This window comes from Euleptes europaea, chromosome 14 (assembly GCF_029931775.1).
Source record: "Euleptes europaea isolate rEulEur1 chromosome 14, rEulEur1.hap1, whole genome shotgun sequence".
NCBI lineage: Eukaryota > Metazoa > Chordata > Lepidosauria > Squamata > Sphaerodactylidae > Euleptes > Euleptes europaea.
In genome coordinates this window covers 49,190,265-49,205,539 of record NC_079325.1, presented here as the reverse complement: position 1 = coordinate 49,205,539, position 15,275 = coordinate 49,190,265, and the positions used below count along the sequence as shown (strand labels likewise).

Here is a 15,275-nt window from a genome sequence, read left to right as displayed (position 1 = left end):
TAAGCCAGTTTGATTCTTCCTTAAGTGGTAGATAAAGTCAGAATATAAAAACCAACTCCTCCTTCTTCTCCTCCTCCTCCTCCTTCTTTTCCTTCTTTTTTTTCCTTCTCCTTCTCCTCCTCCTCCTTCGTCTTCCCAGTACTAAATTTTCTTTCTTTTCCGAACAGCTCACATTCAAGGAAGTCCCATTCCTGCCATTTAGTACTTTGAGGATGTAGGTTGATTGCCCTCCAAGTGAAACCAGGGCAGTATCAAAGATGTTCTGTGAATATCCTGGTCCTCCCATAGAGCTGCTGGAGGCGGAGTTACTCTGGTGTTTATTTCACGTGTGCATCATGTGTAGGAATGAGAAGAGTTTCCTTGTGCCATTCTTTTATTGTTCTGGAATTCAATGCTTCCTTCCATTTCCCTTGAATTCCATTTCCCTTAATTCTTACTTAATTGGGAGCATATCTGAAATTAATTCTGCAGCTGGAGCATGCACAGTTGCTTGTAGGTTTCAGCATCTTCATTTAATTTGCATCTTTCACTGATTGATAAAATGCTGCCAAACAAAGCAGCCTTGATAGACATACAAATGGATAATTCTATCAAGATTGTTTTTCTGTAGTGTGTTAGTGGTTGTGCTCATGAGCATTGGTAAAACACTGTACAAAAAGAATTTTGAGCTAGTTCGTACAGTGGCTCCAAGATTGCTTTGGGGCAGTGTTTTGCACATTGGCAACATAGGAAAATAAGAGACTGTATGGACTGGAAGCTGGGGCAACCTGTGCATAATATGCTGCAGAATTTGAAAATGAAAAACAGAACAAAAAGGGGGAAAAGTAATGTATTAGTTCCAGTTTGTTAGTGTGTTGGTGGTTGTGCTCATGTGCATTGGTAAAACACTGTACAAAAAGAATTTTGAGCTAGTTGTTCATACAGTGGCTCCCAGATTGCTTTGGGGCAGTGTTTTGCACATTGGCAGCATAGGAAAATAAGAGACTGTATGGACTGAAAACTGGGGCAACCTGTGCATAATGTGCGGCAGAATTTGAAAATGAAAAACAGAACAAAAAGGGGAAAAAGTAATGTATTAGTTCCAGTTTGGAAAGAAGATCAGGTTATTTGGAGTGCCAGAATCCTGGGGGGGAAATTCCAGATGTTATACATTATGGAAGCATCTCTAATCATATCCCAATTTCCTTTTACAAGAACATCACAAAGAAACAAACAGTTTTTTTTAAAGTGAAATGCTGATAACATTCATTAATGGGAAGATCCAAATGGTTAGAATATTCCACATGATCGGGAGAGCTGAAATTTATTCTACACATAGTCCCCAACACTTTGGTTAATACTGAAGGCTGAAGATAGCACATTTTTCTTCTTAGAACTTGAGACTTGACCTGTTGATAGCATCAATGAGAGGGCAAGCCAAGCCACACAAGCTCCAGACTGAGATATACCTGGAGATTTTGGGGGTGGAGTCTGAGGGTAGGGTTTGGGGAGGGGGAGGGACTTCAGTGGGGTATAATGCCGTAGAGTTCACCTTTCAAAGCAGCCATTTTCTCCATGCAAACTGATCAGTTGTAATCTGCAGGCGACACAGATCAGTTTGTATCAGTTGTAATAGCAGGAGATCTCCAGCCACTACCAGGAGGTTGGCAACCCTATCTGAGCTCCTTCAAGAAAGAGAGAAATAAAAAAATAAGTAGGTAGGAATGCCTGGGAGTTGATCCCTCTCACTTAGTTGACCTGGAAAGAAGAGAAATTTGCAGTGCCAATCGGGAAGATGACCATAGAGCTACCCACGCTTACAATTTCTAAGCAGCAGTGTGTGTGAACAGGATCTTGGGGTATGCTTGGACCGTTAAGTTAAATATGAGCAGCCAGTGTGATGCAGCGACAGAAAAAGCTAATGAGATCTTGGGGTGCAACAACAGAGCCATAACATCCAAATCACAAGATGTCATAGTCCACTGTACACTGCATTGGTCAGGCCACACCTGGAGTGGTGTGTGCAGTTCTGGAGGCCCCACTTCAAAAAGGATGTGGACAGAATGGAGCAGGTGCAGAGGAGAGCGACAAGGATCATCAGGGGCCTGTAGACCAAGCCCTGTGAGGAAAGGGTGATAGAGTTGGGAATGTTTAGTCTGGAGAATAGCATGTTGAGGGGGGACATGGTTGCTCTCTTTAAGTATTTGAAGGGTTGTCACTTTGAGGAGGGCAGGGAGCTGTTCCTGTTGCCAGCAGAGGATAGGACTCGCAATAATGGGTTTAAAGTGTGGGAGGAAAGTTAAAAAGGTAAAGGTCCCCTGTGCAAGCACTGGGTCATTCCTGACCCATGGGGTGACGTCACATCCTGACGTTTCCTAGGCAGACTTTTTTATGGGGTGGTTTGCCAGTGCCTTCCCCAGTCATCTTCCCTTTACCCCCAGCAAGCTGGGTACTCATTTTACCAACCTCAGAAGGATGGAAGGCAGAGCCAACCTTGAGCCAGCTACCTGAAACCAACTTCCGTAGGGATCGAACTCAGGTCGTGAGCAGAGCTTGGACTGCAGTACTGCAGCTTACCACTCTGCGCCATGGGGAGGAAAGTTACCAGCTGAATATTAGGATTTTTTTTTTTTACAATAAGAGTTGTTCGACAGTAAGAGTTGTTCAAAATCAGCAACCTAGGGAGGTGGTGAGCTCCCCCTCACTGGCACCCTTTAAGCAGAGGCTGGACAAGTACATGTCAGGGATGCTCTAGGCCGATCCTGCATTGAGCAGGGGGTTGGACTAGATGGCCTGCATGGACCCTTCCAACTCTATGATTTTACAACAGACTGGAGGATTTGGGAGTACCCCCTTCGCTCAATAAAAGATTCCTTGGATTGATTGAAAGGGGAGTTCCACCGGCAGCTGCTTGAACAATAGAAGTTGTGTTTGTGTGTCTGCATGTGGTAGAATTGTATAAAAACATGACATAAAAACAAAAACGATTGCAGTACCAGGAGTACCATGAAATACACCACCAGGCCCAATAAAATCATCAGCTCGCTGCGAGCTTAGTTCAGCGGAAGTCTGTCCAAGAACACAAAAGTCTGAAGCTTCTTCCTAAAGGGTGATGACAGGCTCTGGCAGGTCTGGTTTGGGAAGGAAAGCAGCAGAGCCAGGAACAATACAGGGCTTTAGAAGCCTTTCATAGCTGGGGCTTGGGAGATTTAGGAGATGGCCTTGAACACATGAAGCTGCCTTATATTGATGGTCCATCAAAGTCAGTATTGTCTCCTCAGACCGGCAGCGGCTCTCCAGGGTCTCAGGCAGGGGTCTTTCACATCACCTACTTGCCTAGTCACTTTAACTGGAGATGCTGGGGATTAAACCTATGGGGTGGGGGTAAAGTCTGATCTAGAAGGCTTACATGCACACCCTTTGAGGAAGGGGCGGGGGCCGTGGATCAGTAGTAGCGCATCTGCTTGGCATGCAGAAGGGCCCCAGGTTCAGTCCCCGGCATCTCCAGTTAAAGGGACTAGGCCGGTAGGTGATAAGAAAGACCTCCGCCTGAGACCCTGGAGAGCTGCTGCCAGTCTGAGTGGACAATACTGACTTTGATGGACCAAGGGTCTGATTCAGTATAAGGCAACTTCATGTGTTCACCTTCTGCATGCCAAGCAGATGCTCTACCACTGAGCCACAGCCTTCTCCCATATATTCCTCTCCTCCGCCTGGAGATTGTTTGCTGGTAGTTCCACCTGTGATCTGACTGGTGGCCGCTTTCATACTGTCTACGATGACCTCCAGTCTGCGACGCCCAGTTTACCTCCTGGGATTTGGAACCTGGCTGTTTTGAAATGGGTCTTAAATATGCCCCTGTGTATTCGTGCCGTTGGTGATGGAAGGACCATGAAGCTAAGATGCTGTGTGTGTGTGTTACGTGCTGTCAAGTCGCTTCCGAGTCATGGCGACCCTATGAATGAAAGTCCTCCAAAATGTCCTGTCTTTGACAGCCTTGCTCAGATCTTGCAAATTGAAGACTGTGGCTTCCTTTATTGGGTCAATCCATATCTTGTTGGGTCTTCCTCTTTTCCTGCTGCCCTCAGCTTTTTCTAGCATGACTGTCTTTTCCAGTGATGCTGGGGGATCTTTTTTTTCCTTTCAAGGATAACAACAGTACGTATCTGGGAGTGGGGGGAAGAGAAATTTGAATGCGTGAAACTGTGTAGGGTTTGGTTAAACCCTTCCTTCTTCCCCCGTGGAGTCCTGATCTGATCTGATCTGGGGCTTCACACAGCTGCAGTTTAATTTCTACAACGCTGGGAAGATCTGGACATATATCTTCCAGTCTTGTCTACTTTAACTCTGTAGTACTCATTGCTTGTAGATAATGGTTTGCTGGTCAGGTATGGTTTTACCTTCCATCTTCTGTTTATATTGGTGATTTTATTCATATATTTTTAGAACCTCCACTTTTTGGGAATGTTGTTGAAAAATGCATCAGAAATCGTCTAACTAAATAGAAACTGCCTCTCACACAATGAGTACAAGTTTGTGGATAAAGTCCATACAAGTGTGAGGTATTCCCTGAAGGCGTAGCTAGAAATTTCACAAGATATTCGTAGAAGACCCCAAACTGCATTTTTTTTTAACAAAGAAAAAGCAGCTTTGGAAAGTTGCTACTTGGAGTAGAGAAGTAGTGGAGGGACAGGATGCTTAACCCTTTCCCCACATGCTTTTTCTCCTCTCTCAATCTCATTCTTCACTCTCTGTCTGCAGAAGTCCTGTAGAAAGAAACCACAAAACACAGAATTAAATTACACTTCTAGTCAAAAGATGTGCTGATTTAAAAAGAGGGCTAGACAAATTCACAGACAATAAGTCTGTGAACCACAATAGCTAACCGGTGACTCTATGGTGAGGGGCAGTGTAACTCTAAATATCAGTTGCTGGCTTTCATGCCCTTGTTGAGGACTTCCTTGGAAGTAGCTACTGGCCAGTTTTAGAAGAAGGATGGCCTGCCTAGGTGGACCTTTGGCCTTATCCAGCAAGACCCTTCTCATGTTCTGTACTTTGTGTGTCTGTCTTTCAGGGGCCTCAGGGAGCTCGAGGTCCAGCCGGGCCTCTGGGAGAAATTGGACATAAGGTAGAGTATGACTTTTTTCTCTTTGTGTCATCTTTGCGATGCTCCAGTTTTATCTGTTGCTTACATTTTTATCCCATACATGGATCTTTCCTCCTCCATATTGTGTTAACTAGGCATCCCTCTGGCGATTGCAGGAAGCAGCAAGGCAGTTCTCCTAACTGTGGTGATTTCCAGCATTACATTTTTAGACAGTGGGAGCTAGTGAAGAAGGTGAATCATGAGCCAGGAAATACCCAGTCTGAAATCTCAGCTTGGCAATAAGTTCCCTTGGGTGGCTTTTGGCAAGCCTTGTGCAATGTTGCAATAGTCTTGGCTCACCACGCTGAGCCAGTGTGGTGTAGTGGTTAAGAGTGGTGGACTCTAATCTGAAGAACTGGGTTTGATTCCCCACTTCTCCACATGAGCGATGGACTCTAATCTGGTGAACCGGGTTGGTTTCCCCACTCCTACACATGAAGCCTGCTGGGTGACCTTGGGCTAGTCACAGTTCTCTTCGAGTTCTCTCAGCCTCACCTACCGCACAAGGTGTCTGTTGTGGGGCGAAGGGAAGGAGATGGTGCCCGTGTGCGTCACTTCTGGGTTTACACGGAAGCAATGCAGACGCTCTGGCAATCTCGGCTAAACTCTATAGTTTCAGCCAGGATCACTAGAGCGTCCGTGTCGCTTCCGGGTAGACCCAGAAGTGACATAGGTGCATTGCGTGGGGTGCGTGCGCGTGCTGCGCCAGGCCGCCGCGGCCCCGCAAAGCTCCTGCCAGTTGAGCTGCGGGGCCTGGCAAGCTTACCCATCGTGCTTCATGGCAGACTGGGGATTTGAATCCAGGTCTGCCCAGTCCTGGGCCGATCACGATACCACACTGCCAATGATGGTGCGAGGAAAGGAGAAACAAAGGCAGAAACCCCCTTGTATAGGACCCCAGCAGAATTTGACACCACAGCTACCTGTTCCCTCCTTAGTACTCAGGAATTCTGGGGAATGTAGGCAGCTTCCCTCGGTCTGGGACTCGCCGGTCCGTTGTGCAGGCACTTTAGTCACCTCGTTGTGAACCGCCGTGACCGCTGCTAATTTGCTGCTTCCGTCTTCGTGCAGCTCTCTCCAGATAGTGACGCCCAAAGATCGCTGCGCAGGCCAAAAAGAAGGGAAAAAAATCCCCTCACAGGAAATACCTTTACTGAGGAATGCATTTCCTTCCATGTTGCCCATGGCTATAATGCAAGATAGCAGACCGCAGCAGCCCAGCAGGAATGCCTGCTGGGTTCTCAGCTATCAAGACAGAGGAGGAGGAGATTTAGTATTCAGAAGTTCCGTCATTTAGGCATTTTTAAAAACCATAGGCCACTTTTTGTTGCTGTTAGTTTATTTGGAGAACTTTATACTCCATCTTTCTGTTTGAAGAAAGTGGGGAGCCTGAACTTAAAAACAAGTCACCTGCTTGGCTTTTAATACTCTGCAGGACAAGCTAAGGTAGAGTTGAGGGATAAACATTAACAGAGTAGAGTAATAATGATAATGATGATAATAATAATAAATTTTATTTATATTATATTTTTATTTTGTTTATTTATATTTTATTTATATCCTGGCTTATACCGGCAGTACCAGGCTCAGGGTGGTTAACATCAAGTATACATTGCAAACATATAAACAATGATAATAAGATACATAATAATTTTAAAACATTTGAATAAAACAATGCTGCATATAATAATATAGAAGAAGAAGAGTTGGTTTTTATATGCCAACTTTCTCTACCACTTAAGGGAGACTCAAACCGGCTTACAATTACCTTCCCTTCCCCTCCCCACAACAGACACCCTGTGAGGTAGGTGCAGCTGAATGTGACTTGCTCAAGGTCACCCAGCTGGCTTCGTGTGTAGGAGTGGGGAAACAAATCCAGTTCACCTGATTAGCCTCCGCCGCTCATGTGGAGGAGTGGAGAATCAAACCCGGTTCTCCAGATCAGACTCCACCACTCCAAACCACCGCTCTTAACCACTACACCACGCTATCTGAATGGCGCCTTATCTATCTGAATGGCACCATATAAATTCCTACTGGAGTGATGTTCCTTTGGTGGCTGGTCAACCATCTCTAGATGTCATACCTCAGGAGGCAGGAGGTGGAACAGGGAAGGGGCAGAAAATGGGAATAGGAAAAGGGAAGAAACAGGGAGGGAGAGGGGAGGCCAGCTTCAGATGGTAACTGTTGCTGCCCTCAACCATAAGTGTGGCAGAACATCTCCATCTTACATGCCTTGCAGAACTGAGCTAAATCCCACAGGGCACGGGTCTCATTCAACCGTGTGTTTGTGGGGTGGGGGGGAGGTATTGGTCAGTGATCCTTGCCATTAGAATTTGGTTGGATATACAGGATCATGTGAAGCTTTCTTCTGAGTCAGACCATTGGATTGTTAGGTCAGTGTTGTCTACTCAGATTGGGAGTGTCTCTCAAGGGTCTCAGGTAGAGGTCTTTCACATCCCCTTCTTCCTGTGCCTTTGACCTAGAGGATTGCAGGGATTCAACCTGGGACCTTTTGCATGCCAAGCAGGTGATCTACCACTGACCTATGGACCTTGTACCCTTATGTATGCCCCAGTGCTACAGGTGCGGGCCTATTTTCTTCTGTAAAATGTTGGAGGGCACCTTGAGCAGAGCTTCCAAAAACAACACAAGACACATGGAATGTGGTGAGCCTTGGGCTACCTTGTCCCCAGAGGGTTTTTTTATACCGTCCTTCCTCCGAGGAGCTAAGGTTGGCATATACAGTTCTCCCCTTTATCCTCACAAAACAGGCGAGTCACCCAGTGAATTACATGTATGAGTAGAAATTTGCACCCAGGTTTTCTAGACCTAGTCTGACATACTAATCACCACACAGGGAGTTGGTCTTAAAATTCTAATACAGTACAGAAGAAGAAGAGTTGGTTTTTATATGCCGACTTTCTCTACCACTTAAGGAAGAATCAAACTGGCCTACAATCCCCTTCCCTTCCCCACAACAGACGCCCTGTGAGGTAGGTGGGGCTGAGAGAGTGTGACTAACTCAAGATCACTCAGCTGGCTTCATGTGGAGGAATGGGGAAACAAACCCAATTCACCAGATCAAAGTACACCCTTAACCACTACACCCAGCTGGCTCTCTAGCCTTATACCCCTCCCCTCTCCAATATTTGGCTGAGTCACTTCTGATATGATTGGTTTCTCATTTTTGTGTGTGCTGATCCCATTAAAAGGCTGCATTTTACTGGGGACATTTTAGGCCTATGGTGTGGTTGGGAAGGCACATGATGCTGCAAAATTACTGGTCTGGGTCTGATCGGTGCTGGATGGAAACCCCTTGGGAATCCTCAGCATTCTGCCTTGAGTTTCCTGGTGGAAGAAAGGAGGTATCCATATAGTGAATGGGTGTTTTATCCTGCAAATGAAGTTTTGGTGGTGGTGTTCTTGTGTAAACACCCTCGGGGAACAGCAGGCTGAGAGAAGAGATCTGCAAATATTTTAAAGAAAGAAAACTGCAGATGGGCCATGTGGTTCTGGTGCGCAGATGTTCTTCCCATTTAGAGTGGTACATACAAATGAGACTTTAAAAATGTTTCTCCCCAGTCCCCACCATATGGCACATCTCTGCCAGAGGAAAGTCTTTTGGGCAGCAGCCACGGACAAAGAAGAACACTTTGGTCAGCTGTTGAACATTATAAAAAGCAGGATCTCCTCCCACTCCACCCCCAATGATAGCCACAATGTGTAGGATTTCCAATTTCCAGGTGGTGGCTGGAGATCTGCCGCTTTACAACTGTTTTCCAGGCAACAGAGATCAGTTCACCTAGAGAAAATGGCTGCCTTGGAAGATGGGCTTTATGGCATTATATCTTGCTAAGGTCCCTCCCCTCCCCAAACCCCACCCTTTTCAGGTTTCACCCCCAAAATCTCCAGATATTTTCCAACTCGGAGCTGGCAACAATAACAATGTGCAATACATCTTTTCTCCCCAGCGATGGAGTAACCTCTCCTTGCCTAAAGTAAGGCCTGCTAGGTAAAGGCAAAGGTAGTCCCCTATGCAAGCACCTGGTCATTATTGACCCATGGGGTGACATGACATCACGACATTTACTAGGCAGACTATGTTTTATGGGGTGGTTTGCCATTGGCTACCCCAGCCATCTAGACTTTACCCCCAGCAAGCTGGGTACTCATTTTACCGACCTTGGAAGGATGGAAGGCTGAGTCAATCTTGAGCCGGCTACTTGAAACCGACTTCTGTCGGGATCGAACTCAGGTCGTGAGCAGAGCCTTGGACTTTTATGCACGGCTGTTTCACTCACCGTCACCCCTCCGACGACTTTGGGTCTTTGTGTTGATTATGCATGCCGTTTCCGACTGTCAGAGGTTGCCTCGCTCTCCCCCTGCGTTTCCTTGAGTTTTGCCCTCATTTTCAGAGATCTGTTTTATTTCAAATTTGAAAATGTGGAAATAATGCGGGGAAATGCAGGGGGACAGCGAGGGGACCTCTGACAGTCGGAAACGGCATGCATAATCAACTCAAAGCCTGAATTTTCAAATTTGAGATATCTCCTCTCTATCTCTGCTCCCCTTTCGCCCCTCCCCTTATATGGCAACCTGCCCCCTCTCTCTTTTGCCTCCCACACCATCTCCATCAATCTCCCCCTCCCTTTCTCTGTCAGCGTACCCCAGTCCTCTCTAATTTTCCCTCTCTTTCTCTGACAGCCTGCTTTCTTTCTACCCCCTCCCCTTCTTGTCAATATTCCCCCCATCTCTCTCTCTCGTTACCTTAGTGGTAGGGTTGCCAACCTAGATAGATAGATAGATAGATAGATAGATAGATAGATAGATAGATAGATAGATAGATAGATAGATAGATAGATAGATAGATAGTGTGTGTGTGTGTGTGTAAAGTGCTGTCAAGTCGCAGCTGACTTATGGCGACTTGGGGTTTTCATGGCGACTTATGGGGTTTTCATGGCAGGAGACTAACAGAGGTGGTTTGCCAGTGCCTTCCTCTGCACAGCAACCCTGGACTTCCTTGGTGGTCTCCCATCCAAATACTAACCAGGGTTGACCCTGCTTAGCTTCCGAGATCTGATGAGATCGGGCTGTACCATGCTGCCTTCCCTCCATATAAAGATCTAGAAGAATATAAAATATATATGAAAATAACCAAATGTGTTACAGTGCTTCTGAAAGGTTTTGAAAGGTGAAAGAGCTTGCCAAATGATCTGTGGAGACAGGGTTTAAAAAAAATCACGGATGTTATTTTTGATCCATGCTTTAGTGCTGTGGGGGAAAGAAGAGATGTAAGAACTTGCTGGAGGTGGAAAGGGGATCCCACTTCCCTAACGGTAAAAGGTAGTGGTTTATTGCTAGGAACAATGCAGCTTCCTTGCAAAAGAAGAAGAGTTGGTTTTTATATGCTGATTTAAGGAAGAATAACTTAAGGAAGAATCAAACGGGCTTACAATCTCCTTCCCTTCCCCTCCCCACAACAGACACCCTGTGAGGTAGGTGGGCATGAGAGAGCTCTAAGAGAACTGTGACTAGCCCAAGGTCACCCAGCTGGCTTCATGTGTAGGAGTGGGGAAACCAACTCGGTTTGCCGGATTAGCATCCGCTGCTCACGTGGAGGAGTGGGGAAACAAACCTGGTTCTCCAGATTAGAGTCCACCGCTCCAAACTACCGCTCTTAACCACTGCACCACGCTGGTTCTCTAAGGCTCTAAGTCCATGGGAAATAATTTGGATACCCTCCCCCTAGCTGTGTTCAAAAAATCAGTCATCTGAAAAGGCCCTGGATGTTTTCAGCATGGCTATCAAGATGTAGTTGCAGCTGATATTAAATAATATTGATGGAGGAGAGGGCGGAGCTTGAGAAGCCTCACGTTAATTTTGCCATGGCCCTTTCCTTTCGTTCTTTACAGAATGCTTATTTGGCTTTACAGAATGCTTATTCTTCACTCTTGTGTTCTTTTGCTTGTACCAAGTAGGTCTGTTGGGGGCCTTTGTTTGTACCCTGTTGAATCATTGGGAAAGATAGCACTTTGTTTGCATCCTACGCCTAGCTGGGGTGAGAGGGAGGTTGCATGAATTCATCACACAAGGCATTATCAATCTGGGTTCTGATCAGCTTCAGGCAAGCTAATTCTGTTTTGGCCCATGGATCAAACTATATATGACCAAGGTCTGCTCCTGCCCAAAGTTCGGCTCCTGACAAATGCCTGGAGTTAGTAGGGTTGCCAGCTCCGGGTTGGGAATTACCTAGAGATTTTGGGGGTGGATCCTGAGGAGGGTGGGATTTGGAGAGGAGAGGGACCCATGCCATAGCGTCCAATGGCCAAAGTGGCCATTTTTCCAGGGGAACTGATCTCTGTCACCTGGAGATGTAAGTTGTAATAGCAGGAGATCTCCAAACACCACCTGGAAGTTGGCAACCCTAGGAGTTAGTGTTAGTCTGACAATTGAGTCATGTGGCTAACTAGACAAGAGATGGGTGGTAATGGAAATGCAGATAAGGTTCAGGTTAGTGTGGTTCAGGAAAAGGTCTGTTGAAGGAATCAGACAGGGGTTACAGGAGAGGCAGGATGCTGGCGAAGGGAGAGAGGCTGTGGCAGGCCTGGGGAACAAAAAGCATGGGAAAATGGAGTGAGGAGGAGTTGAAAGGGATAGCAAGTGCAGAGGAGAGCGGACAGGAAGGCGCGTAATGGAGAAGAAAGATGGGCTCTTTGCTTATCGTAAAACCCAGCCAGGGAAATAATTATACCATCACTCCTCTCTCCCCTAACTGCTTTGCTATGCAAACTCCAGCTTTGATCTTGGTCTCTGTTTAGCTAACAATGCTCTTAATTTCACCCCCTCTCCAGGGACCTCCTGGCTCTGCAGGGCAACGTGGCCTTCCAGGTGAACCAGGGATGAAGGTAAAAGATGCAAACAACTCCACCCCACACCCCCAGGCCATTCCTATGGCAGACCAGGGAGAGAATGGTGGCTTTTGTTTCCATACAGCCTCCAGCTGTGTTTGACTGAGGGTGGAGGGAAGGCATGGAGCATTATTAGGCAGTTTGGATCGGTTTCCAGAGTTCGATAATTCTGGGTGCAGGCTCACACCCACACAGGATTGCCAACCTCCAGATACTAGCTGGAGATCTCCCGCTATGACAACTGATCTCCAGCCAGTAGAGATCAGTTCCCCTGGAGAAAATGGCCGCTTTGGCAATTGGACTCTATGGCATTGAAGTCCCTCCCCTCCCCAAACCCCGCCCTCCTCAGACTGGCAGCGGCTCTCCAGGGTCTCAGGTAGAGGTCTTTCACATCACCTACTTTCCTAGTCCCTTTAACTGGAGATGCCGGGGATTGAACCTGGGACCTTCTGCATGCCAAGCAGATGCTCTACCACTGAGCCAGGGCCCCTCCCCAACGTTTGATGAACCTTGAGAATTTTTGTGGCTGGATATATCTCCTCCCCTCCTGAAGTCTTAAAAGAAGGGTTGGTTTTTTTTCTCTTTCTCATTGGCTCAGCAGGCTGTTGGCACTTGTCTCCAAAGGGCTGCTACAGAGCGTATGTCAGAGAACTTATTTGGGGATTAAATTCTGTTTCCTCTTTGACTGCCCCCCCTTCTTACCCCATGGCTCTGTTAGCCTTGGCAAACCTTCTGACACATTGTCGGAGCTACTGTATTTTTGGACCCTTGGTACCCCTCTAAGATTTCAGCTCCAGTGTATCCGCCAGCCGGCTGGCAACCTAGTTAATCTTCTCCAGGAACAAAACCCTACTGATTCGCCTAGATCTGCCACTATTCCCATCAGCGGGACTCACAGGGAGCATGCTCCTGTCGCGAGCAGGAAAACGGATGGTTGTGTTCACTGGAAGGCCTTCCTCCGTCAATCGGGTTCGCTCAAGGAATGCTAATTTATCACAAATGTGTTGTTATTCCTAGTCTTCTGCAAGGAAGCTTGTGTCACTTGAGAGAACATCCCAGCAATGAAATATCAAACTGGGAATATTGGGGCTATTAGTGGAAAGTTCACTGCATTCGTTTGTAATTAGCTTGGTTTTATCTACTTGTCTTTGAGAACTCTCAGGGGGAAAAAGGCTCAGGCATTTAGAAGACTTGGAATATTGGCCCACCATTGGGAGCTTCCCATTGGGCCTTCCAGCCAGTATGCTTCCCTCTCTCCAGTCCCCAGATTTACTCTTGCAACAGCAGAGACTGGGGAGAGCTGTGAGGAGATCAGCAAGGAAAACCGTCTGGCAAGAGCAGAGACCTTGTAGATCTGGATTCTTTTGCCTCTTGGATGTGTGGGAACAAGCCTGTTACAGGTTGAATCCAAACTTAACTGAAGTTGTGGGCTCAGATCATAATGCAATTGAGAGAAGCACAACTTTAAGTTTCTCTATTAGCAGTAGGGTTGCCAACCTCCAGGTGTTGGCTGGAGATCTCCCACTATTACAACTGTTCTCGAGGCGATAAGAAATAAGTTCCCCTGGAGAAAATGGCCACTTTGGCAACTGGACTCTATGGCATTGAAGCCCTTCCCCTGTCCAAACACCGCCCTCCTCAGACTCCACCCCCAAAATCTCCAGGTATTTCCCAACCCAGAGCTGGCAACCCTAATTAGCAGTGGTCCCTTTCCGAACTTTGGATACATCACTACTTGTGTGTGCATAAACCAGTTGTCCTACTACTTTTACCCAGATAGACTAGGTTTGACAGCCCTGAAAGGAAATGCCTGAAGGTATTCCGTAGCTTATACTGAGACTGAATACAGGAAGGCTCTCACAGCAATGAGTCTGTGGGTCATCAGTTTTCTGAATCAGGATGGCTGGTTGTTCCACTTCTGAATATTTGGAAAGATTGAGTCTGTAGTCTGATTTTTGTTTGTCCAGATGCAGTAGCAGGATGGGTTATTTTCATGCCAAGACAGAAACCGTCGTGAATCCCACAATAGGAAGTACCTGTTTTAGGTGGCAGCATCTGGCATAAAGTTGCTAACAGCATGGGGGAGGGATGTCCTGCTGCTTTCGTAGAGGCTTACTGTGATGTTATTTAGCAGATAATGTTGTGTCATGAAAAGCTTCTGCTGTCCATTTCCACACATTAAACCTCTTTTAAGGGGGCAGTATCTGTCTGTCCCCCAGGTTGTTGGCAATCCTAGCCTGGCACCACAGAACCTAAGCAGGAAGTCCCAAAACAAGGATGTTACCAAATTTCACAGCTGTACTGTTTTGATTCCGAAATCTTCATTTCATTTTTGTTGCCTTTGCCTTGTGTAAATTGAACCGCTGCTTCTTTTTTGTGTGCACTGAATTTTTATCATCTTTACACAGTTTTTAATGTTATTTAGAGCTGCCATCTCTAGGATGGGAAATTCCTGGAGATCTGGGGGTAGAGCCTAGGAAAGAAGATCAGCAGGGATGTGATGCCATAAGGTCTACCTCCAAAGCTGCTATTTTCTCCAGGGGAACTGATCTCAGTAGTCTGGAGATCAGTTGTAATTCTGGGAGGTCTCCAGATCCCACCTGGAGGTTGGCAACCCTATTGTTATTGCATAATTTCATATAAATGGCATACAATGGTGTTTAAAAAACTCAAATGAATCAGGAGCACCAGCAAATGAAAATGAGTGAAATAAAAAAGTCCACAATGACAACATACAAAAAAATGAAATTAAAAAGGATCATATTTGTACATCTTTATACCAGAGGTCAGGCGCTGATTCCCTGTAACACTGGTTAAGGCAGGGAAGTGTAAAGGTAAAGGTCCCCTGTGTAAGCACCGGGTCATTCCTGACCCATGGGGTGACGTCACATCCTGACGTTTCCTAGGCAGACTTTGTTTACGGGGTGGTTTGCCAGTGCCTTCCCCAGTCATCTTCCCTACTCCCAGCAAGCTGGGTACTCATTTTACCGACCTCGCAAGGATGGAAGGCAGAGTCAACTTTGAGCCGGCTACCTGAAACCAACTTCCGTTGGGATCGAACTCAGGTCGTGAACAGAGGTAGGACTGCAGTACTGCAGCTTACCACTCTATGCCACAGGGCTACATGGGAAAGTGTAGGAAGTAAAAAAAAAAAGAAGTTCAGCTAGTGCTGGGGATAGGGTTGCCAGGTCCCTCTTTGCCACTGGTGGGAGGTTTTTTGGGGCAGTGCCTGAGGAGGG

The 15,275-nt window shown here is 46.5% G+C and overlaps 1 protein-coding gene across 1 annotated transcript in view; it reads left to right on the top strand.

The window, feature by feature from the left end:
- Positions 1-15,275, top strand: part of COL27A1 (collagen type XXVII alpha 1 chain) — a 349,655-nt gene that overhangs the window by 239,800 nt on the left and 94,580 nt on the right. The window contains exons 32-33 of the mRNA XM_056860156.1: positions 5,054-5,107; positions 11,980-12,033. Of these exons, the coding sequence (XP_056716134.1) occupies positions 5,054-5,107; positions 11,980-12,033 (108 nt within the window). The remainder of the gene's footprint in view (positions 1-5,053; positions 5,108-11,979; positions 12,034-15,275) is intronic.